Below are 24892 nucleotides of genomic sequence, written 5' to 3'. Positions count from 1 at the left end.
TATCTATTTGTAACAGTAACTCGTTATTCTCCTTCTACAGACTGCCAATGCACTAGGTGTTTCCGGGATATATGTGTGGTTCCATGTATATACATTAATTTGTTCTATGTACCTTCTTTTTTCTCTCGTTTCCCTTTCCCCTGACTCGGTTTGAAGGGTCTCGACCCGAAGCGTCACCTATTATTTTTCTCCAGAGATGCTGTCTGATCCGCTGAGTTACTCCAGCCTTTTGTGTCTATCCTACATATTTTTAATTTTATGTTTCAACACCTCTTATGACTTGCACTTCATTGATTTAACACAATCCCCTCTTATTTTCTGTCTCTAGCTCACCGCTATCAACCAGACGATTCTGGAAGCAAGGATTTTCTGTTTTTATTGTCGTATCCGAATTTACCCGTGTGGTGCTGAACTAATTGGCGCTTGAATAGAGAGCTGGTGCCAATTTACAGCAGCCCATTATTCTTACACATTACCTAGCACCCAATTGCGACCTAGCACCCAAACACCCCAGATTATCAACGGGACCCTCGCATCACAACCTGTCTCAGCGCGAATTCTCACCCGCTCCGCTTTTATCGCCCAGTTCCTTGAAATTCCCGATCATGCCCAATCTCTGGGCACCGTTCCCGCCCAATACAAACTACAACTGCCCTCTTTGCAATTCTGTATCTTACACTAAACCCTCCGGTTCCCCCTCCCCTTCCCCACACCCCCACAATTAATAATGTTTTTAAAGGAAACGGCAGCCCCGCCCAGAGCGTCCTGACGAGTTACGTTTCAGGAAAAACCCACCAACTCAATTCAACTTTCTTTGACCCAGCCCATAAACCCCGGCCATCCCATCTTCCCGTTTCATAGTTGTCTTCCCCGGCAAGCGAGCGGATCGGGCTTCCCAGTCGTACAAGGAGGGACTCGAGTCCTCTCAGCCGCAACGATCCCAGTGTTGTTGGATTGTACCAGCCTTCTCCCTGCCTGCTTCCCATTATTTGCAGCGTGTATATGGAGTGACAGCTCACACCAGACTCTGCTGATCAGACCCTCTGATTGCTGTACAGAAGGTGCAAGAAGAACCCCTTTCAAATTCTTCCCGCAAGACTTTTCCTCCGGTTGGAATGGGTTGCTGCACAGGTCGCTGTACTTTAATTTTCCTCTGCACTTTGCAGCTGGTGAGTATTCCACCCCGACCCATTGTGTTTGGACCGTGTGTGCCCATTGCTTAGAAAAACGCCGTGGGACGTTTGAAGGGAGTTGCCTACTTTTAGATTTAATCAGTGGCAAGACATAATACATGCGGTTGTTTGCTTCAATCTATGTCAATATTTATTGCCTGCACAGTAGAGTCAGCATGTCATGGTTAATATGTTTGATATAATACGATGTGTGCGTGTTGGAGCACATCAACTTAAAGCTAAAAATGACAGTACGTACACCTAGTTCCCAGTGTGGTTCGTTAGCAATCTAATGCCTCGTAAACCAAATATCATTCAGCGACTGCCCTTGGTTTGGTCTCGCTATCCTACCATCTCTTTGTTGTGTTGAATTGCGCTTTGCCGGGTTGTTGTCTGTGTGGTGTGAAGATGGATTTACAAAAATCATGCCTGTTTGTTACTCCTTTTGTTTTCGCCACTGGTGCTTTGAGCGGCGCTGACAGTTCAGTTTGTGCGTTTTGCTGTAGTGCAACTATTTTTTTTTAAAATGATATCAAATGGTTCTTGTAATCTCTTTCCCGACTTCACCCCCCTCAAAATCACCAGACTGCCGCCAATGACTGGGAAACTATACAGCAATATCGCGAAGGAAAATAGATACTGGTTCACTGGCTCGAGTGCCCCTTCCGATACAAGGCGACCGAGAGCCTAGGATTGGCCGGGGGGGAGGAGGCGACTGAATGTTGGCCTTGCGGCTTATTGCCAGCAGCCGCTTGTCCCACCACATCCAACTAATTGTTTTTTTAAGAATGCTGTCAATAAATAAGGCAAACTTCCTCGTCAAATTTCTCTTAGATTTACTAGATACATATCTTTTCGACACGCATTGTGTTGTAGGGACCGGTTTGGTGCGACAGTGTGTGTGTGTGTGCGCTCTGGTCTAAACTATGCTGTGGATCTATTTCTGTGCGCTCGCTGGTTCATGTTTGACGGCGCACATCAGCAAAACACCGAGCACCAGAACAAACTAGTAGTTCTCGGCAGCAAGCGAGTTTTAGGACACCGCGAGATAGAACGAAATGACAGGGTTTGGGTAAATACCCTGCGAGGCGCGGGCTGCTCACATATGTATTGATCTTTCTATAAGAGGGGGAGCATCTGGCTGTTGGGAGAATAAAATGAATCCGCACCGGATGGATAATGCAGCTGACAAAGGCAGCGATTGCCCGCTGAACGCCTGCTGGTGTGAGCAGGTGTCGTCCTGCCAATGCATTTTGCACCTGGGATATTCAGACCTAAAGTACACCATGCCTTTTCAATGTTCTTCCCTGGTAGTCAGTTTGACGCTCAGATTATATATAGGCTTTTATTTTGTGAATAAATATTCAAGAAAGAGATGATATACCCTTGACATTAGAAATCGTTTATCCTTTGTTTTTGGCTCGGTTATCTCGGCTTCTGGTAAAGGATGAGAAGTGAATCATTTCCAGACCAAACTACCCACTAGACCAGATTAGCAATCCAGCAACATCTGAAATGAGTGGTCAGGCTGGTGTTACAGGATGGCGTGCAGGACTCAAAGGCCGAAGCTTTGGGTCAACGTTATTAACTACATCGTTTCTGTCAACCCTCCCTTTCCAACAGATCCAATTCGAAAGATTTGTTTTAAAATAACTCTTTATGTCTTATAATTTCCACACCCGATCGGTTTACTCGGGCTGAGTGAGTGAGGCTACAGCACTAACCAAGAACCAAACCTGGACAGCACCAAGGGAGCACTGAGTGGCAGCTTGATCATCCTGGGCTGGGCTGAGGTTTCAGGGAGTGAAGAGTTTGGGGAGGGTCGACTCGCAATCCAGCTCATTCTCGCACCGTTTCCATCTTTGATCATTAGGTCGAACTCAGTCCCGTCTATACTCATTCCCGTCAAAGGAACAGTGTAACTAATTGGTTTCCATTATCAGCGGGCTGATCATCGACACACTCCCGCTCAATTTTCCTCAGTGTCACATATGTTGGTTAACCATTTAGGAAATTCTTCGTACTGTCCAAAATGGAAGTTTCTGTCTTCTGTACACCTTAACATCCTTTCATTTATAGTATGTTACTTGATAGATGGCATGGATAGGCAGGCTGCCAGAACATTTTTCCCAGGGTGGAAATGTCACAAACTAGAGGGCATAACTTTAGCATGAGAGGGATAACTTTTAAAGGAGATGTGTGGGGGAACTTTTTCTTACATTGCCTGGAACGTGTTGCCAGGGGTGGTGTTGGAGTCCGATACTATTGATGTTTAAGAGGCTTTTAGATGGGCACATGGATATACAAGAATGAGGGGATATGGATCATGTGCAGGCAGATAAGATTGGTTTGTGTTGGCACCATGTTTGGCATAGACATTGTAGACTGAAGGGCCTGTTTGGGTGCTGTATTTTACTAAGTTATGTGATGGGAATATTATCTTGATGGTATCCATTTTCAATGTTCTACCATTGCCAAAAACAGCTGCACTACTGGCTGGCTGACAGGAGGACACCAATCTCCTCACAGGTGTGACTACTTTCACAATCAGAGCAAACCCCTTGCACTAATTGTAGGCGAAGAAGTGATGGATGTGATCATTGTGATTTGAAAAAAAGAACTGATTAGTAATAGTTGAGCAACCTAATTGCAATTGATTAAAATAGAATGCAAATGATGCACAAGTGCGTGCAATTTAATTTAAATAGATTTTGTCATTACCAGCTTGTACAGAAATTGAAAATAAGACTACTAATCTAACTGTTCCTTCACTGCTTCTGATCTTTTGCCCTGAGTGCAAGTGTCATCATTTGGAAAAACATCTCAGCAAAAGTTAAATCAAAGGGGACTTAATGCAGAGAAAGAAACTGTAAAGCAAACACATTTCTTTCACTTTTGTTCTTGTTTTTGAAATTGTCTTCTATGAGTGCCAACAATAAGGTCTTCTGAGCTTATGGATTCTCAACACATTTTCTCATGTTGTTTCTGGATTTCCACTGCATAAATTATAATAAATCAACAGATCTAAATTTTTTGGACATTATGATATTTGGTTAGGGCTAATCTATGTTGTTTAGATTGATACACTTAGTTAGTGTTTTGATTTGCTTGCTATAGTCACTCAGCATGTGAATGGAAAATTGAATAGAAAAAAAAAAGTATCAATGTGCTTGAATTGTTTCAGAATTATTTAATATCTATGTTAGAAACATAATATTCACTGTCTACTTGGTGTGACTGCACTTTGGAAGTTGCTATACTCTAGATTTCAATGCACAGCCTGTTCAGATTACTAATATTATTGTTGGCACATTAAACAAAAATATCCTATTAAAATCTGTACTGATTGTTGTCTTTGCTATCGTGCATTGATCTTTCATAAGAAGTTATCCTAAAACTGTTGTTGATGTTGGCACTTCAGCTTTTATAGATTTCTGTTGATTGAAAATTCTATTGGTCCTGAATCCTTTAACTTTGCTGGATGTCATAATGAAGGCAGATTGAAGTGCAGCATTTCAGTTAGTACATATGCATTTATAAACAGCAATGTTCCTATATGAGCAAGCTCAAAGATATGACTGCTGAAGCAGCCAACTGATTTTGACTATAGTTTGATTGAATCAAACTGCCTGAAGGGTAAATTCTGCCGAGAAGCTTTCTAATCACAATTAATTTCATCACATTTTTTTAGAAGACAATCTTTGGTTATAAATACAAGGTTAAACAGTAAAACAACTTGCTTAGTTTCCTTGTTTAAGAAGTAACTGCAGATGCTGGAAAATAGAAGGTTGACAAAAATGCTGGAGAAACCCAGGGGGTGAGGCAGCATCTATGGAGCGAAGGAAATAGGCAACGTTTCTGAAAAAAGGTTTCGACGCGAAACATTGCCTATTTCCTTCTCTCCATAGATGCTGCCTCACCCACTGAGTTTCTCCAGCATTTTTGTCTACTCCGTTTCCTTTTTTCCTTTGTATTTCTATATATTCTGAATAGATGATTTCATATATATTGTTTGGGTTCGGCTGAATTGTTGTGGAGATGTTTGGTTTCTTTTCAGCCTTTGGGCTCATGAGAAGATCCAGAGTAAATAACAAAAAATTCATTTGAAACTTAGCCATCCTAAGTCGTCCAATATCTTCTTGTAATATTTTGCATTCCTCCTCAGCATTAGCGAACATCTCAATTTGGTATAGTTTGCAAATTTTGTGTCGTGTAACCTGTGTCCAAGGCAAACCTTTACCACAAATAATGAATCTAATTATTCTTAGGATTAATCCTTGTGGAGCTCTTCTTCTGTTTTCCTCCAGTATGAATACCTACCCTCTTTCCCATGTTCTGTAGTTAAAAGAACAGCATAGAAAAATAGAAACATAGAAAATAGGTGCAGGAGTAGGCCATTCGGCCCTTCGAGCCTGTACTGCCATTCAATATGATCATGGCTGATCATCCAACTCGGTAGCCTTCTCTCCATACCCCTTGATCCTTTTAGCCACAAGGGCCACATCTAACTCCCTCTTAAATATAGCCAATGAACTGGCATCAACTACCTTCTGTGGCAGAAAATTCCGCAGATTCGCCACTCTCTGTGTAAAACATGATTTTCTCATCTCGGTCCTAAAAGACTTCCCCCTTATCCTTAAACTGTGACCCCTTGTTCTGGACTTCCCCAAAATTGGGAATAATCTCCCTGCTTCTAACCTGTCAAACCCCTTAAGAATTTTGTAAGTTTCTATAAGATTCCCCCCTCAATCTTCTAAATTCTAGCAGGTACAAGCCGAGTCTATCCAGTCTTTCTTCATATGAAAGTCCTGCCATCCCAGGAATCAGTCTGGTGAACCTTCTCTGTACTCCCTCTATGGCACGAATGTCTTTCCTCAGATTGGGAGACCAAAACTGTACACAATACTCCAGGTGTGGTCTCACCAAGACCCTGTACAACTGCAGTAGAACCTCCCTGCTCCTATACACAAATCCTTTTGCTATGAATGCCAACATACCATTCGCTTTCTTCACTGCCTGTTTTTGTGGTTGCAGTTATGATTCTCATCCTGTATGTTGGCTCCCTGAAGATGAGGATAAAGATAGCCTTGAGAAACTGCACCAAATTCAAGACATGAACAGCTGGAGGTCATAGTCAATGTACAATTAATGTGCATAGAAAAGAGGATGATGTCCTCCAGAGATATCTTTAAGCAGTTAGGAAAGAAATGCAGAAGCAGAAACTAGAAGGTAATAATTTCTGAATTACTCTTTGTGCCAAGACTAGGCAAAGACAAGACAGGAAAGGAAGAATAGTGTGGCTTGAGAGAGAGGTCAAGGAAGAGTGATTTAGATTACTGGAGGACTGAGACCAGTTCTGAGAAAATATAACCTTTACTGACTAGACTGATTGCACCTTGCTGGGCTGGGACCAGTGCTCTCACAGAACCGGGGGTGGGGGGGCTTTGGAATGTGGATAACAAAAAGCTGCAATCAGAAGAGAGAAATAACACTGGACAAGAAGTAAAAGAATCACCAACTCAGTAGCCTTCTCTCCATACCCCCTGATCCCTTTAGCCACAAGGGCCACATCTATCTGTACACAATACTCCAGGTGTGGTCTCACCAAGACCCTGTACAACTGCAGTAGAACCTTGACAAAATGAGAAAAGTACAAACTACGCTTTAGATAGTTAACAGTGCATGTGTAATGCAAAAAGCATATTAAACAAGGTGGTTGAGCTCCAAGTGGAATTAACCGATTGTTATAATGGTCATAACAGGACCTGACTTAAAGGAAGTGGTGAGGATACCAAGGAGCAATATTGCAAGGATATTTCAGAGGGGTGTAAAAGCCATGGAATAGTGATTATGCGGGACTTCAACTTTCCAAAACTAGGCAGGAATGGCAATAAAATTGGTGTGAAATTTCCAAGGTATGTTCAAAGAACTTTATTTGATCAATTTGTTTCAGGTACACTGAGGAAAGCAATATGGCAAGACTTGATTGTAAGAAATGAGGCAGGCAAAGTGCATGGAGTATTAATATGTGACGTCTCGAAAACAGCGAGCATAATACAATAAGATTTAGCATCGCTGTGGAAAAGGAATAGACAGCTCCAAGGTAACAAAAATTCAATTGATGTCTGGCCAATTTCAATGAAATGAAAGAACAGATCTGGCCTAGATATGCTGGACTCAAAGCTTGGCAGGCAAAACCTTTTTGAAGAATGGGAAGCTTTCAAACTGGAGGAGTTTCAGGTACAATTCGTGGTACATTTGCATAAGGATGAATGGTAGAGAAACTAAAGCTAGAATTCCTCAGAGGAACAAAAAGATGGCAGCAGAATGGGCATGTAATAGATGCCAAGTTGTTTGCACAAGTGAGAACCAGGCTGATTACAGGAAGTTCAGAGGATGGAATAAAGGAAATAAGAGAAGCAAAGGGAAAACATGAGTAAAGGTTGGCAGCAGGCATAAAAGGGAATCCAGAAGTATTCTTGTACATTTTACTGCCTTCCGTATGTGAACAGAACAAGGTTGTAAGCAGACGAGTGGGGCTGAAGAGAAAGAGTCAGAGTGATACAGTGTGGAAACAGGCCCTTCGGCCCAACTCGCCAACAGTGTTCCATCAGCACTAGTCCCACTTGCCTGTGCTTATTCTATATCCCTCCAAACCTGTCCCATCCATGTAGCTTTCTAATTGTTTCTTAAATGATGGGATAGTCCCAGCCTCAACTGGCAGCTTGTTCCATACACCCACCACCCTTTGTGTAAAAAAGTTACCCCTCGGATTCCTATTAAATCTTTTCCCCTTCACCTTGAACACCTCTGGTCCTCGATTCCCCTACTTGGGGCAAAAGACTCTGTGCATCTACCCAATCTATTCCTCTCATGATTTTGTATACCTCTATAAGATCTCCCCTCATCCTCCTGCGCTCCATGGAATAGAGACCCAGCCTACTCAACCTCTCCCTATAGCTCACACTCTCTAGTCCTGGCAATATCCTCATAAATCTTTTCTGAACCCTTTAAAGCTTGGCAATATCTTTCCTATAACATGGTGCCCAGAACTGAACACAATATTCTAAATGCGGTCTCGCCAAATTCTTATACAACTGCAACATGTCCTCCTAACTTCTTTATGCAATATGCTGACTGATGAAGGCCAAAATACCAAAAGCCTTTTTGACCATCTTGTCTACCCGTGACTCGACCTTCAAGGAACCATGCACCTGTACTCCTAGATCCCTCTGCTCTACAACACTACCCAGAGGCCTACCATTTACTGTGTAGGTCCTGCCCTTGTTTGACATCCCAAAATACGACACCTCACACTTTTCTGTATTCAATTCCATCAACCATTCCTCCGCCCGCCTGGCCAATCGATCCAGATCCTGCTGCAATCTTTCACACCCATTTTCACTATCTGCAAAACCACTAACTTGCCAATCTTGCCCTGCATGTTCTCATCCAAATCATTGATGTAGATGACAAACAGTAATGGGGCCCAGTATCGAACTCTGAGGCACACCACTAGTCACAGCTAAAAATGTACTCGTGGATCAAAGGTCATGGTTTTGGTTCTAAATGTATACTTTATCAGATGTGATAGGAGTCTCAGCAAACAACAAAGTAATTCAGATTCCCGGTTGACCTATAGATTCTTGGAGCAAAGAGGCTGGCTGAATTTAAGGTGGATAAATTGCCTGGTCCACATGTGACACACTTGAGACTGCGGAGGGAATTTCAGAGGACTTGGTATTTGTAGATTTGGTGAGGTTGGGTCCCCGATAACTGGGAAATTGTAAGTGTTAACTTGTTCAAAGAGAACTGTGTACCTTTACACAGAGAAACCACAGATGAGCCAGTGTAATCTTGATTATTGTAATTCTTGAAAAAAATAACCAGCAACACAATTAGTAATTACTTTGACAGCAGTAGGATTGATTGGACTAAGCTAGCATGGATTTGCTAATTAAGAAACAGAGCGGGAAATAAAGGTGATTTGCTACTTTTTATATTTGACAAGATACCATTTAATGGATTAGTCATCAAATTTAGACCATAAAATAAAAGGAGCTGCAGTTGCCTCAAGAGTAAGTAGGAGGAAACAGAGCAGATCAGCACGCTGTTGCAGCTAGTAGATTTGCTGCCAAACAGCGCTAAAGACCTGGGTTCGATCTTGATCTTGGGTGTTGTCTGTGCAGAGTTTGCATGTTCTCTCTGTGACTGTGTGGGTTTCCTCTGGGTACTTCAGTTTTCTCCCATATCCCAAAGATGACAGGTGTATTGTTAATTGTCTTCTGTAAATTGCCCCTAGTGTGTAGAGATTGGGAGAGTCGGATAACATAGAACTTGTGTGAATGGATGTCCGATGTTTGGCATGGACGGTGGGCCAAAGGGCCTGTTTCCATGCTGCATCTGCATCTCTATCTCGTTTGGTTTCTCAATGCACTCAACTCAGACTTGGGTACACAATCCACAATTTCCTTATCTTCAGATGACTCGGAACTTGGAAGCATGGAACTACAAGGAGGGACATCATAGACGAAAGGGCCTGTCCCACTGTACGAGGTAATTCAAGAGTTCCCCCGAGTTTTCCCCTGATTCGAACTCGGAGAATGTCCGCAGCAGGTCCGTAGGAGTTCGTGGATGTCCCGTAGCAGCTCGTACAAGTAAAAAGCAACAAATGTTTTTTTTCATCACGAGTATTTTTTTTACTCGTGAACATTTTTCACAGTGTTGAAAAAATGTCACAAGTTTACTGGAATTCCCCGAGTACCCACTGTTATTCGTACGAGCCGCTACGGGACATCCACAAACTTCTATGGACCCGCTACGGACATTCTCTGAGTTCGAATCAGAGGAAAACTCGGGAGAACTCTTGAATTACCTCGTACAGTGGGACAGGCCCTTTAGAGATATTAAGCCCATCTGAAGAAGGTGGTCTGCTCGAAACGTCACCTGCTCCTTTTCTCCAGAGATACTGCCTCACTCACTGAGTTGCTCCAGCACTTTATGTTCATCTTTGGTATCTGCATCTGCAGTTCCTTCCTACACTTTATGGAGATATAGAAGGGCAAGTAGAATGGATGAATAGGTGACGAATGAATTTAAAACTGACAAATCAGAAGACGTGTTTTATACAAAGAATAAGATGTAATGTATACTGAAATGGCGGGTACAATTCTAAAAAGGAATGCAAGAACAGAGACAACTGGGATTATGTGTGCACAACTCATTGAAAATGGCAGGACAGGTTGAGAAACTAATTAAAAGGCAAAAGGCCACCTGATTTTTTTATTAAGAATATAAGAGAAAGAGAGTAATGATGAACCTTCATATGAATGAATCTCTTTATTGTCATTGCACATGGTACAACAAAATTTAAAAGTCAATCCCACGGTGCGATTCACAAGAGCTATTTTAAATATATAAGAAAAGGTAAAAATATATACATATTAAAAAAAAATTACAGATAAATAACAATAGCAGCTGAGGTAGAACCATTCAGTTGAATGTGAGTGTTATTTCTTATTTTGCATTGTTAAGTTCACGTATGGCTATGGGGTAGAAGCGATCTCTGAGTCTGTTTGTGTGAGTTTTGAAAGACCTGTACCGTCTGCCAGAGGGCAGCAGGTGGAACAGGTTGTGTCCAGGGTGGGAAGGGTCCTTTAGGATGTTGGCTGCCCTGCCAAGGCAGCGAGAGCTGAAGATGTCCTTCAGGGAAGGCAGTGGGCAGCCAGTGATTTTTTGTGTGGTGTTGATGACCCTTTGAAGGGCTCTCCTGTCCGCTGCAGAGCAGCTGGCATACCATGTGGTTATACAGTACGCCAGCACACTCTCGATGGAGCAGCGGTAGAAGGACACCAGCAGCTTCTCCTCCAGGTTGTTTTTCCTGAGGATCCTCAGAAAGTAGAGTCGCTGCTGGGCCTTCTTGACTGCTGTGGTGGTGTTTGTAGTCCACGAGAGATCCTCCGTAATTTGTGTGCCCAGGAATCTGAAGTCTGAGACCCTTTCCACACAGTCCCCATTGATGAATAGGGGTTTGGGGGCTGCACTGTTCTTACGGAAGTCTATGATAATTTCCTTTGTTTTTGTGGTATTTAGGATGAGGTTGTTGTCTGAACACCACGCTGCCAGTCTTTGGACTTCCTCCCTGTAGGCTGTCTCATCTCCTCCTGAGATGCGTCCAACCACAGTCGTGTCGTCCGCAAACTTGACGATGGTGTTGGTGGAGTGGGCGGGGGCACAATCGTGGGTGTAGAGGGCGTAGAGGAGGGGGCTCAACACACAGCTCTGTGGGGAGCCGGTGCTGAGTGTGATGGGGGTGGAGAGGTGATGGCCCGGTCTGGGGGCGGTTAGACAGAAAGTCCTTGATCCAGAGGCAGATGGGTTGGGAGAGTCCTAAATCCATGAGTTTTGTGACCAGTCTGCTGGGGATGATGGTATTAAAGGCGGAGCTAAAGTCAATGAAAAGCATCCACACATAGCTCCCCTGGTGTTCGAGGTGGGTCAGTGCAGTGTGAAGAGCAGTGGCGATGGCATCCTCAGTGGACCTATTTGCTCTGTAGGCAAACTGGTGTGGATCGAAGGTGGGCGGGAGGCTGGCTTTGATGTGCTGCTGGACCAGCCTCTCGAAACGCTTCATGATGACTGGTGTGAGAGCGACCGGTCATTAGTCGTTAAGGCCGCTGATAACAGGCTTTTTTGGTAGTGGGATGATTGTGGCAGACTTCAGGCACGGTGGGATGATGGATTTGGACAGGGACAGATTGAAGATTTTCGTGAAGACCTCGGAGAGCTGGCCTGCACATTCCTTCAGAACCCTTCCTGTCACGCCATCCGGGCCGGCAGCCTTCCTCGGGTTCACCGCCCTGAGCACCCGCCTCACTTCATGCTCCTGCACAGTGAGGGTGTAGTTGTTGTTGTTAGGGGCTGGTGGGAGAATGGTGACAAACTCTTCTGGTTCTGCCTCGAAGCGAGCAAAGAAGCAGTTCAGCTCCTCTGCCAGTGAGGCGTCGCCGTCGGCCGTCGTGCTGTTGCTGGGCTTGTAGTTGGTGATGTGCTGGATGCCCTGCCACACCCGCCGTGGATCGTTGTTGTTAAAGTGGTCCTCTATCTTCCTCTTGTGGGCCGCTTTGGCATCCCTGATGCCTTTCTTCAGGTTGGCACTAGCAGCGCTGTACAGGGCTCTGTCGCCAGACCTGAAGTTGCGGTCCTTGAGGAGAATTTGGACCTCTTTTGTCATCCACAGCTTCTTGTTGGGGTTCACCCGGATGAGTTTGTCGACGGTGACGTTGTCAACACAGTTCTGGATGTAAAAGAGTACCGTGGATGTGTACTCCTCCCAGTCCTGATTTCCAAAAATGTCCCAGTTTGTCCTTTCAAAGCAGTCCTGTAGCTGTGAGGAAGCTCCTTCAGGCCAAGTTTTAACAGTCCTGGTGGTGGGTTGAGCTTTTCTCCTGAGGGGGGTGTATGCTGGTGTTAAGTGAATGGATAGGTGATCCGACTGGCCTAAGTGTGGTAGTGGTGTGGCTCTAAACCCCTTCTTGATGTTTGAGTAGGCCTTATCTAAGACTATATAAGACTATACTTGTATAAGACTAGCTTGGCCACAACCTGAGGGTAGCAAGTTGGAACAGATGAAATGGCTTTGGAGAGGATACAGAAGACACTTATGGAAGTTTCCACGGAAGATGGACTTTGGTTATGTGGATAGACTGGAGAAGCCTTCTTGGAGTTTGGAGGTCTAAAATAAATATTTAAAACCCTGAAGTGTACATAGTCACTAGATGTAGATAAATAAATTTGTGGGCAGGCCAAAAGCCTAAGCAGTCATAGGATCATATAACATGGAAACATGCCTTTCAGCCCAACTGGCCAAGCCGATCAAGATGCCCCATCTACACTGGTCCCACCTGCCTGTGATACGCCCATATCCTTCTAAAGTTTCCTATCCATGTACCTGCCCAAATGTCTTTTAAATGTTGTGATAGTACCTGCAACCAGTGGTGGCTCACTCCAAATACTCACCACCGTATGTGAAAAAAAAAGTTGGCCCTCTGGTTCTTATTAAATCATTTTCCTCTCGCCTTAAGCCTATGTCCTCTGCTTCTTGATTCCCTATATCTGGGTTAAAGCCTCTGTGCACTTATCCTATCTATCTGCTCCATACAGTTTCCTTGCCATTTAAAAAAAATATATTGTAAAAGCTACACTTCCATCAAATTATTAATTGGGCACACGTATTGGGGATGCTCTGGGGCCACAAACCCCACAATACAATTTCCTGACTAGTTGACGTTCACAATATCCTGATTTTCTTTATTGTGAGGGAATATAAGTAGCTTAAAATTAATTGGCAAATTAGTTGAAATTTAAAAAAAAATAATAATAAAACTTCCAGCACTTTAGCAGTATTTGAAATAAGAAAGAAACTGGCACGATTCCAGCTAATTCTTGCAACCAGTTGGTGCTTCTTGACATTGAATCTCAAAACCAATCTAACAATAGGAATATCACAATGCAGTGGCTAGTGAAAACAATAGCTGTAGTGACCATTTAATGATGTCTACTGCTTAACATGGATTCACTCTATTGGATGTCTTGTGAACTTATTGTTGGTCTGTCAGTGTGCTGATGTCGGGGTGGGATGGTACACAATAAATTCTACATTTAAATATGAATTGAAAGGTCGGCTTGCAAAATGATTATCTCGCTGCCTATTGTTGCCCCATTCCATATCATTGTGAAAAAGAGTTCATATATCAGCAGCGGAATAATTTGGGATTTGAGTACCTGTGGTGATTTTAGATATTGATATTAAACTTCTACTTGTTCAGCATATAATTCTTATATTGCAATACATGTTCAGTGTCTGTAAAAATAGATTTGCATACAACACATCAAATGAAATGCGTTGCTAACAAAGGTCAAGAACTCGCTCTTATTGCTGAACAAAGACTGGAGTATTGTGCTTCTTAGTATGAGATAGTCATGCTTTGCTCCCATTGTTAAAGCAATGCTGTGTGCTCGTGGTGGGTGACATGTAAACAAACGTTAGTTCTCCTCCCTAACAGCTGGTAAATTTGAATGAAGTCCATGGTTACAGAAAGTGATTATTTCTAAATGATGAATATTTGAGTGTAAGTGGTGCCCTCTTTTGGCCCTTCCCTTTCAGAGTTAGCAAAGGCTGAAATCTGCTTCTGGAACCATTCAAACCTTTCAAATGCAAACATAATCAAAGGGAGTTAATATTAAGAAAGAATTAAACAAGGGAGTCTGCTGAGCTCGTACCCTTTAGCTTGGAAATGTGGTTCACATTGTCCAGATGGGTATTTTCCCAAGGGAAGACTCTTTCTTTCACATAATGCATCAAGTGCAGGTTTTAAGCGCTTGTCTGATATAAGGGCTCGAGTTGTATTATAATCATGTGAATGACCATTTATAATATCATAAGAAGTACTCTGCACTTATGATAAAACAGAGTCTACTTTGCATCTTTATTAATGGTGTTATGAAAGCCAGTCTTATCTCCTTTGTCATTGCACTAAATGCCTTCTTGCACCCCAAGCAGCCAGATGCAGATTGGGAAAATCTGAATGCAGCTGACAAAGTCAATCCACTTTGAGCTTAGAATGCACCAGTTTGAATATTTTATTTTTATACGTTCTTGTCTGAAGTATATCCTATTAAAATTAATAACTAAAATGTGAATTCCATTCATTTTGCACTTTGTGAAATGTTTTCTTGAAGCACGAGTTCAACATATTTTCCACATAAAATGCTCATGAATTATAAGATTTTAACTCCAGTAAATAACTCTGTTTACATAGCTTATAGAAATAGAGCTTTGCATAAATTAATACTACACTAAGTGGGACCCACTGGTTCCCATGTTCACATGGGAGGGCTGGTCCCCCAACGCAATATTCCACCTCTCCACCAATTCCAAGATTGCTGGCCAATGTGGGGTGAGGGGGGGGCGGGTTAGCATGGGTGTTGTGGGCCAAACGGATTGGTTTCCAGAAGGGACTGGTTTCCAGAGGGCTAATATGGACAATGTGGGCCGAATGGACTCTTGGGCTGGCAGCTCAGTAACTCAGGCCTGGCAGGCTGGCAGCTCAGAAACTGCCAGAAATTCTGCTGAAAACACGTGAGAGACTGTGAGAGAAGGGGGAGAGGCTGGACAATCAATTTTAAACATTTTCATCTTTTTTTACAGTTGCAAAAGGCACATGGTTCCAATAGGCACACGGTTGCAATAGGCACACATTTCAATAGCCACAGTTTAAAAACACATAAAGGGCACTCACAGGTCAGTATTCTCAGTGTTCTGTAGATTTCCAGCTCGGACTGAGAGTCGTGACCCTCTCCCTCCGCCATCTTGTGGGTTGTGTGTGGTGGGTGTGGTGGGGGTGAGTGGGGAGGGGGGTGGTTGATGCTAAGGTGCTTGATAAGGTGCCAGCACCAGCTGGAGTGCATCTGGGGGATTTAAAGGAAGGGATTGCAAAGATCGTGGGCACATTGGTTGAACATTTTCAAAACTTGCTGAACTCCAGGAGGATACAAGGAGATTGAAATGCAATCAATGTAAAACCAGCATATTCAAAAAGGAGAAAGGCAGAAGGCAGGGAATTACAATCCAGTTGGTTTAACGGCTTTTATTGGCAAGATACTCAAGTCAATAATCATGGAGGAAATAGTTAATAATTTAGGAACTGAATCTAATTAAATCCAGTCCACGTTGTTTTATGAAAGCTGAAACATGCTTGACAAAATTGCTTGACTTCATTGAGGATGCAACAGAGGGTGTTGTTATAGCAGAATCTTTATGTGTATTTAGATGTCCAAAAATCATTTGACGAGGTGCATATTGGAGGCTAGTGCATAATTTAAAAGGCCCTGGTATTGGAGAAAATCTGTAATAATGGTTTGAAATCTGGCTGCCTCAGAGAAAATAGTAAGAATAAATGGGTCCTTTTCAGATTGGAAGGAGATAACCGGTGGAGTACTTGGCCCACTGTTGTTTATTAAGTATATAATGTTTCTAAATTTGCCGATGATACAGAAATAGGTGAAAAGGTACGTTGAGATAAGAATATTGTGATTCTTCAATGGCATCTAGATTGATTGCGTGGCCAAAAGACTCGCTAATGAAGTTTAATGGGGGACGTGTGAGGTCATGTACTTTGATAAGGGAAATCAAAGGACAGATTATTATCTAAATGGAGAGTGACTGCAAATGAGTGAGGTACGGAGGGACCAAGGTGCCCCGGTGCTTGAACCATAAAAAGATAGTAGGCCTTCATATTGTTCTTCATTACAAAGAGGTTGGTGTTTAAAAATGGGTACGTTTTGTTGTGATTGTAGAAGGATTTGGTGAGGCCTTAACTGACATACTACATAGAATGTTGGTGCCCATACCCAATAAATGATACAGTTAATAAAAAAGACACAAAGTGCTGGAGTAATTCTGGGTCAGGCAGCATCTCTGGAGAACGTGATGGCGACATGTAGGCTTGGAATCCTTCTTCAGTTTAGACCCAAAACATCACCTATCCATATTGCTGCAGTTCTGACTCTCAGTCTGATGAAGGGTCTCGACCCAAATCGTCACCTATTTCAGAAATGCTGCCTGACCCGCTGAGTTACCCCTGTATTTTGTGTCAATTTTTGTAAATCAGCATCTTAAAGGCTTGATTCTTAAAGTGTTGATGGTGGATATGCAATGGAAGGCATTTAAGGACTGCATGGATGAACTACAACAATTGTTCATCTCAGTTTGGCAAAATAATAAATCAGGGAAGGTAATGCATCTGTGGATAACAAGGGAAATCAGGGATAGTATCAAAACAAAAGATGAAGCATACAAATTAGCCAGAAAAAGCAGCCTACCAGAGGACTGAGAGAAGTTCAGAGTACAGCAGAGGAGGACAAAGGGCTTAATTATGAAAGGGAAAATAGATTATGAACGAAAACTGGCAGGGAACGTAAAAACGTTTTTATAGATATGTGAAGAGAAAAAGATTAGTTAAAACAAATGTAGGTCCCTTGCAATCAGAAATGGGTGAATTGATCATGGGGAACAAGGACATGGCAGACCAATTGAATAACTACTTTGGTTCTGTCTTCACTAAGGAAGACATAAATAATCTGCCAGAAATAGCAGGGGGACCGGGGGTCAAATGAGATGGAGGAACTGAGTGAAATCCAGGTTAGCCGGGAAGTGGTGTTGGGTAAATTGAATGGATTAAAGGCCGATAAATCCCCAGGGCCAGATAGGCTGCATCCCAGAGTACTTAAGGAAGTAGCCCCTGAAATAGTGAATGCATTAGTGATAATTTTTCAAAACTCTTTAGATTCTGGAGTAGTTCCTGAGGATTGGAGGGTAGCTAATGTAACCTCACTTTTTTAAAAAGGGAGGGAGAGAGAAAATGGGGAATTACAGACCAGTTAGTCTAACATCGGCAGTGGGGAAACTGCTAGAGTCAGCTATTAAAGATGGGTTAGCTGCACATTTGGAAAATGGTGACATCATTGGACAAAGTCAGCATGGATTTATGAAAGGTAAATCATGTCTGACTAATCTAATAGAATTTTTCGAGGATGTAACTAGTAGAGTGGATAAGGGAGAACCAGTGGATGTGTTATATCTGGACTTTCAGAAGGCTTTCGACAAGGCCCCACATAAGAGATTAGTATGCAAACATAAAGCACATGGTATTGGGGGTTCAGTATTGATGTGGATAGAGAACTGGGTAGCAGACAGGAAGCAAAGAGCAGGAGTAAACGGGTCCTTTTCAGAATGGCAGGCAGTGACTAGTGGGGTACCGCAAGGCTTGGTGCTGGGACCCCAGCTATTTATAATATATATTAATGATTTGGACCAGGGAATTGAATGCAACATCTCCAAGTTTGCAGATGACACAAAGCTGGGGGGCAGTGTTAGCTGTGAGGAGGATGCTAGGAGGCTGCAAGGTGACTTGGATAGGCTGGGTGAGTGGGCAAATGCATGGCAGATGCAGTATAATATGGATAAATGTGAGGTTATCCACTTTGGTGACAAAAACAGGAAAGACTATTATCTAAATGATGGCCGATTAGGAAAAGGGGAGATGCAACGAGACCTGGGTGTCATGGTACACCAGTCATTGAAAGTAGGCATGCAGGTGCAGCAGGCAGTGAAGAAAGCGAATGGAATGTTAGCATTCATAGCAAAAGGATTTGAGTAAGGGAGCTTCTACTGAAGTTGTACAGGGTCTTGGTGAGACCACACCTGGAGTATTGCGTACAGTTTTGGTCTCCTAATCTGAGGAAAGACATTCTTGCCATAGAGGGAGTACAGAGAAGGTTCACCAGACTGATTCCTGGGATGTCAGAACTTTCATATGAAGAAAGACTATATAGACTCAGCTTGTACTCGCTAGAATTTAGAAGATTGAGGGGGGATCTTATAGGAACTTACAAAATTCTTAAGGGGTTGGACAGGCTAGATGCAGGAAGATTATTCACGATGTTGGAGAAGTCCAGAACACGGGATCACAGTTTAAGGATAAGGGGGAAGTCATTTAGAACCGAGATGAGAAAAACATTTTTCACACAGTGGTGAATCTCTAGAATTCTCTGCCACAGAAGGTAGTTGAGGCCAGTTCATTGGAGGTAGTTAGATGTGGCCCTTGTGGCTAAGAGGATCATGGGGTATGGAGTGAAAGCAGGTACGGGATACTGAGTTGGATGATCTGCCATGATCATAATGAATGGCGGTGCAGGCTCGAAGGGCCGAATGGCCTACTCCTGCACCTATTTTCTATGTTGCTATGTTTCTATCTGTTGTTCCTTGTTTCCTCAACACAGAAGAGGAGATGAGGCCAGTGTAGATCAGCTAGGATATTGTGTCGTAGGTTTGAAGTGCCTGATTGGCAGCTACTGCTCTTATTTTCTCACTATGCACAATATCAACTTGTTTTGTATCATCAGCAAAATTGGAAATGTAGCAATAGTTCCCCTACACAAATTGCTGATATGGATTGTGAATAGCTGGGGCCCAAGCACTGAATCCTGTACCACCACAATCGTCACAGCCTTGCAACCTGAGAAAGGCCTGTTTATTCTCATTCTATTCTTCTGTCTGAAACCAATTCTCAATCCATGTCAATATTTTATTCTCTGTTCCACGTGGTTTAACCTTGTTGACCAACTTCATTTGTGGGACCTTTATTGAAAGCATTGTGAAAATATAAACACATCACATTCACTTGTTCCCTGACAGATATTCTACTGCACCTTTCCTCAAAGAACTCCAGCAGATTACTGAAATGTGATTTCCTTTCATAAACATCATACTGTCTCTCAGTGTTGTTTAAGGTCTTATTGTACATTACTGACTATTGAATCCCTCATGCTAATATTAAGGTAGCAGGTTAAAAGTAACTTTTTTTTCTGTTCCATTGTTTCTTAAATTGTGTGGTTACAATTATATGGGTATAATCTGCAAGAACCGTTACAGAATCTATATAATTCTGAAACACGATGACTGGAACATGCTCTAATTTCTATAAATTCCACTATTTCAAAACTTGAATGCACATACACTGTGCTTGAATTGATTTGACAACTGATATAGACTAAGCAGCTGCAGAATAATAATAATATCTTATATTGTCATTGCACATCAGTGCAACGAGATTTGGTATGCAGCTTCCAACCGATCTCAAAAAATAAAATAAATAAATAAACGGTGTGACATGACCATTTGAGGGAGACAGTCCATGGGGGTGGGGGGCACACAGCAGGGCCGGTTCAGAGCAACTATAGCTCTGGAAATGAAGCTGTTTCTGAGTCTGGAGGTTCGGGCGTAGAAGGCCTTGTAACGTCTGCCGGAGGGAAGTAGTTCGAACAGTCCATTACAAGGGTGTGAGGAGTCTTTATGGATGCTGACGGCCTTCCTGAGGCACCGTGTGTGGTAGATGACCTCCAAGGCTGGTAGCTGTGCCCCAATAATCCTCTGCGCTCTGTGGATGACGTAGAAAGTAGAATACTTAGTGTGAAAGCAAAATACAAAATGTTTGTTTTCTTTAAAGTAGAGGGAAGCTGCTTTTAACAAGCCCAGTTTTTTTTATCACTGTGGGCTACCTTTAATCATTGTAGTCTTCCTTTTAGCTCTTGTGGGTTTGAGCTAATTTTCTTTAACTCTGTTGCCGGTTAGAATTAACCTCTGCTCATCTTCCCTGAACTGTTGTGGACTTTAATCAACCCACGGAGGCCAGCCACTCTCTGCTGATCTACCCCACAAGTGAACAATACAGATAGCTCTCTAGATGACAATCGTAATAGTTGTACCACACAAAGTTCATATGATGCCAGTATTACATTGAATGGGTGGGTTAAGTGCAGATTGTGATCACAGAGAATAATTATGGCGCAAGTGTGAAATTATTTCTACTATGTCCTTTAACGGAAAAGAAAAAATTACCAGCAATTATTTAAATAAAAAATCAAATGACAATAATGGATAACAGTGTTGCTTTTCATTGAAATTCAAAGCAGGGATGCTGCACGATATTTTAAAACAAAATGTTGATCTTTTGCAATTTTGTTCCCTGTTCTTTTTTAACTTTTCCCTGTGAAATGTCACTGGTTCTTACTGAGCAGGTTGGAAACTTGATCAAATGAAAGTTATAAAACAGAGCTTACATCCATTGGAGTCCGATTCTTGAATCACCTTCACAACCCTAAGAACAGCCCAACCTCACTCTGAACTAGTACGGATTACGATGAAGCTACGATGAATGCTTTACGCATTTGGTTTTTAGCACTATCATGGTTTAGTTTACTTAGAATAACTGAAAATGTATTGCATATATTTTGTTGTTGATGTGATTAATGTGCTTGTGAAACTGCAGCAAGTGAGCATTTTAATGTTCTGGTTCGTATCCGATGCACATGACAAATAAACACACTTGCACTGTATGCTGTTATACTGCATGCTAATATTAACAACATCCTATAAATGGGACAATGCATGGTTCCTGAAACATTTCTCAGCTCCAGGTAAATAAAATGTCATTTACATCGTGGGCCGAAGAGCCTGTTCGTGTGCTGTGCTATAGACGATAGGTGCAGGAGTAGGCCATTCTATTCTTTGAGCCAGAACTGCCATTCACTATGATCATGGCTGATCATCCATTCCCCGTTCCTGCCTTCTCGGCATATCCCCTGACTCCGCTATCTTTAAGAGCTCTATCTAACTCTCTCTTGAAAGCATCCAGAGAATTGGCATCCACTGCCTTCTGATGCAGAGAATTCCACAGATTCACAACACAACACAAAACATTTTTCCTCATCTCCGTTCTAAATGGCCTACCCCTTATTCTTAAACTGTGGCCCATGGTTCTGAACTCCCCCAACATCGGGAACCTGTTTCCTGCCTTTAGCGTGTGCAATCCCTTAATCTTATGTTTCAATAAAATCCCCTCTCATCCTAAATTCCAGAGTATACAAGCCCAGCCTCTCGATTCTATCAACATATGACAGTTCCACCATCCCGGGAATTAACCTCATAAACCTACGCTGCACTTCCTCAATAGCAAGAATGTCCTTCCTCAAATTAGGGGACCAAAACTGCACACAATACTCCAGATGTGGTCTCATTAGGGCTCTGTACAACTGCAGAAGGACCTCTTTGCTCCTATATTCGATTCCTCTTGTTATAAAGGCCAACATGCCATTCGCTTTCTTCACTGCCTGCTGTACCTGCATGCTTACTTTCATAGACTGATGTACAAGGACCACCAGATCCCATTGTACTTCCCCTTTTCCCAACTTGACACCATTTAGATAGTAATGTGCCTTCCTGTTTTTGCCTCCAAAGTGGATAACCTCACATTTATCTGCATTAAACTTCATCTGCCATGCATCTGCCCACTTACCCAACCTGTCCAAGTCACACTGCATTCTCATAGCATCCTCCTCGCAGTTCTCCTCACAGAGAATGAATTTCTTTAGTCAGAGGGTGGTGAATCTTTGGAATTCATTGCCACACAAGGCTGTGGAGGCCATGAATGGATATTTTTAAGGCAGAGATTGACAAATTCTTGATTGGTATGGATGTCGGGGGTTATGGGGCAGTAGACAATAGGTGCAGGAGTAGGCCATTCGGCCCTTTGAGCCAGCACCGCCATTCAATGTGATCATGGCTGATCATCCACAATCAGTATCCCGTTCCTGCTTTCTCCCCATATCCTGTGACTCCGCTATCTTTAAGAGCTCTATCTAACTCTCTCTTGAAAGCATCCAGAGAACCAGCCTCCACCGCCTTCTGAACCAGAGAATTCCACACTCACAACTCTGTGTGAAAAAGTTTTTCCTCATCTCCGTTCTAAATGGCTTGCCCCTTATTCTTGAATTGTGGCCCCCTGGTTATGGACTCCCTCACCATCGGGAACATGTTTCGTGCCTCTAGCATGTCCAAACCTTTAAGGGGCTGTCCCACTTGGGCGACCTAATTGGCGAGTTTAGGAGAGTTTCAAAAAATGACATGTTGAAGACCACCTTCGACTATGTAGAAGACCTCCTTCAACTATGTTGAAGACCAGCTTTGACTAGCTACGACTAACTTTGGGGAAAATTGGACACCGAATAGTGGAGAGCGAAGACAATCTCCTTCGACCTCTCCTCGACCTCCCTTCGACTATGATGAAGACTACCTTCGACTACCCTCGATTACCTGTGACTAACATCCTGACCTACTACGACTAAACCTACGAGTAAAAAAAGTATCGTTTTTATTCCATGGTGACCTTTTTTTACTCGCGGGCATTTTTTAATATATTTCAAAAAATGCAGTGACCTAGCTGAGGCCTCGAGTATGCAGAGACCACTCTCGAGCATGATGGAGAGTTACAAAGACATCCTACGATCTCGTGTCGACCATGCTGTGAGTATGAGTCGAGGGCAAACTCAGCAGAAATCGCGGATTAGGTTGCCCAAGTGGGACAAGCCCTTTAATAATCTTATATGTTTCAATAAGATCCCCTCTCTTCCTTCTAAATTCCAGAGTATACAAGCCCAGCCGCTCAATTCTCTCAGCATATGACTGTCCCGCCATCCCGGGAATTAACCTTGTGAACCTACGCTGCACTCCCTCACTAGCAAGAATGTCCTTCCTCAAATTTGGAGACCAAAACTGCACAAAACACTACAGGTGTGGTCTCGCTATGGCCCTGTACAACTGCAGAAGGGCCTCTTTGCTCCTATACTCAACTCTTCTTCTTATGAAGGCCAACATGTCATTCGCTTTCTTCACTACCTGCTGTACCTGCATGCTTACTTTCAGTGACTGATGTACAAGGACCCCCAGATCCCGTTGTACTTCTCCTTTTCTCAACTTGACACCATTTAAATAACAATCTGCCTTCCTGTTTGTGACACAAAAGCGGATAACCTCACATTTATCCACATTGAACTGCATCTGTCCACTCACCCAGCCTGTCCAAATCACCCTGCATCCTGTTCACAGTTCACATTGTCACCCAGTTTTGGGTCATCTGCACCTTTGCTAATGTTACTTTTAATCCCCTCATCTAGATCATTAATGTATATTGTAAATAGCTGCGGTCCCAGCACTGAGCCTTGCGGTACCCACTAGTCACTGCCTGCCATTCTGAAAGGGACCCATTAATCCCAACTCTTTGTTTCCTGTCTGACAACTAATTTTCTATCCATGTCAGCACCCTACCCCCAATACCGTGTGCTTTAATTTTGCCCACTAATCTCCTATGTAGCAGGAGAATGGGGTTGAGAGGGAAGTATTGGATCAGCCATTACTGAATGGTGGAGTAGACTTGATGGGCCAAATGGTCTAATTCTGAACCTATAACTAATTTGTCTGACCACATTGCTTGGTCATTGCAGATGTTGAATGCTGCTCGAGAAGTACAATTAGACACCTATGTGCCAGACATCTCGCTCTGAACAGCTTCTATCGCTCAGCACCCAGAAACCACTTGCTGTTCTGTTCTTTTCATAGATCCAAAGGGAGTTTAATGAAAGCCTTGCCAGATTGTTTTTTCCAAGTAGTCATTAAAACTTTAGTTGAAAATAAAATTCAAGTTGTATGCTTGGATAGATGAATATGTATTTTACCTGGAAGAATTGTCTATTAAACATTTTGACAGATTAAATCAATATTTAATAATTAAAATACATTTCTAGCAATCTGCATGTTCATGTTTGGACAACGAGAGGGAGAGGGAGGGTAGGGGAGTAGAGATGGAGGGTAGAGAGGGGAGGGGGTAGAGAGAAGTGAGGGAGGGGCATCTCTCTCCTCCAAGCCCCCACCCCATCTCCCTCCCCATCTCCCTCCTCCAACCCCTCCCTCCCCATCTCCCTTTACCACCCCACTCCCCACCACATCTCCCTCCTCAGTTCCCTCGTCCTCCTTCCCGCGCTCCTATTCTCTGCCCCAGGACCTACCCAGGTCGTAGAGCAGCACCAGGGCCTGGAACTTGGCCTGGTTCTCGTACTCGGCCTGGCCCTGGCTGTAGACTCTTGCTGTCAGCTTGGCCGCCACCTGGGCTCCAGTCCAGGCCCCGACTTCATCTCTAGGCCCGTCCCTGACCCCGGACCCAGCCTTGTCCTTGGTTCCAGCGGCGGCTTCTTTCTCCGACCCGGTCACGGCCCCATCCCAAGCCCCGGGCTCGGCCCTCACTCCAGCACCATCTTCCCTACCGGGG

The 24892-nt window shown here is 43.2% G+C and overlaps 1 protein-coding gene across 3 annotated transcripts in view; it reads left to right on the top strand.

Moving 5' to 3' along the window:
* Positions 1 to 804: 804 nt before the first annotated feature.
* LOC129696263 (sodium/potassium-transporting ATPase subunit beta-1-interacting protein 3) overlaps positions 805 to 24892 on the top strand; it is a 415153-nt gene continuing 391065 nt past the window's right edge. For 2 of the 3 annotated variants that reach the window (XM_055633991.1, XM_055633992.1), the window contains exon 1: positions 807 to 1169. In XM_055633991.1, coding sequence (XP_055489966.1) covers positions 1116 to 1169 — 54 coding nt within the window. In that variant the 5' untranslated portion in view covers positions 807 to 1115. Of the gene's footprint in view, positions 1170 to 24892 lie in introns of all 3 variants that reach the window. The other variant, XM_055633990.1, reaches the window with a different exon arrangement.

The sequence above is a fragment of the Leucoraja erinacea genome, chromosome 4, assembly GCF_028641065.1.
Source record: "Leucoraja erinacea ecotype New England chromosome 4, Leri_hhj_1, whole genome shotgun sequence".
In the NCBI taxonomy this organism is placed as follows: Eukaryota; Metazoa; Chordata; class Chondrichthyes; order Rajiformes; family Rajidae; genus Leucoraja; species Leucoraja erinaceus.
Note: the sequence above shows the minus strand (reverse complement) of the source record. Positions and strands in the feature narration are given on the sequence as shown.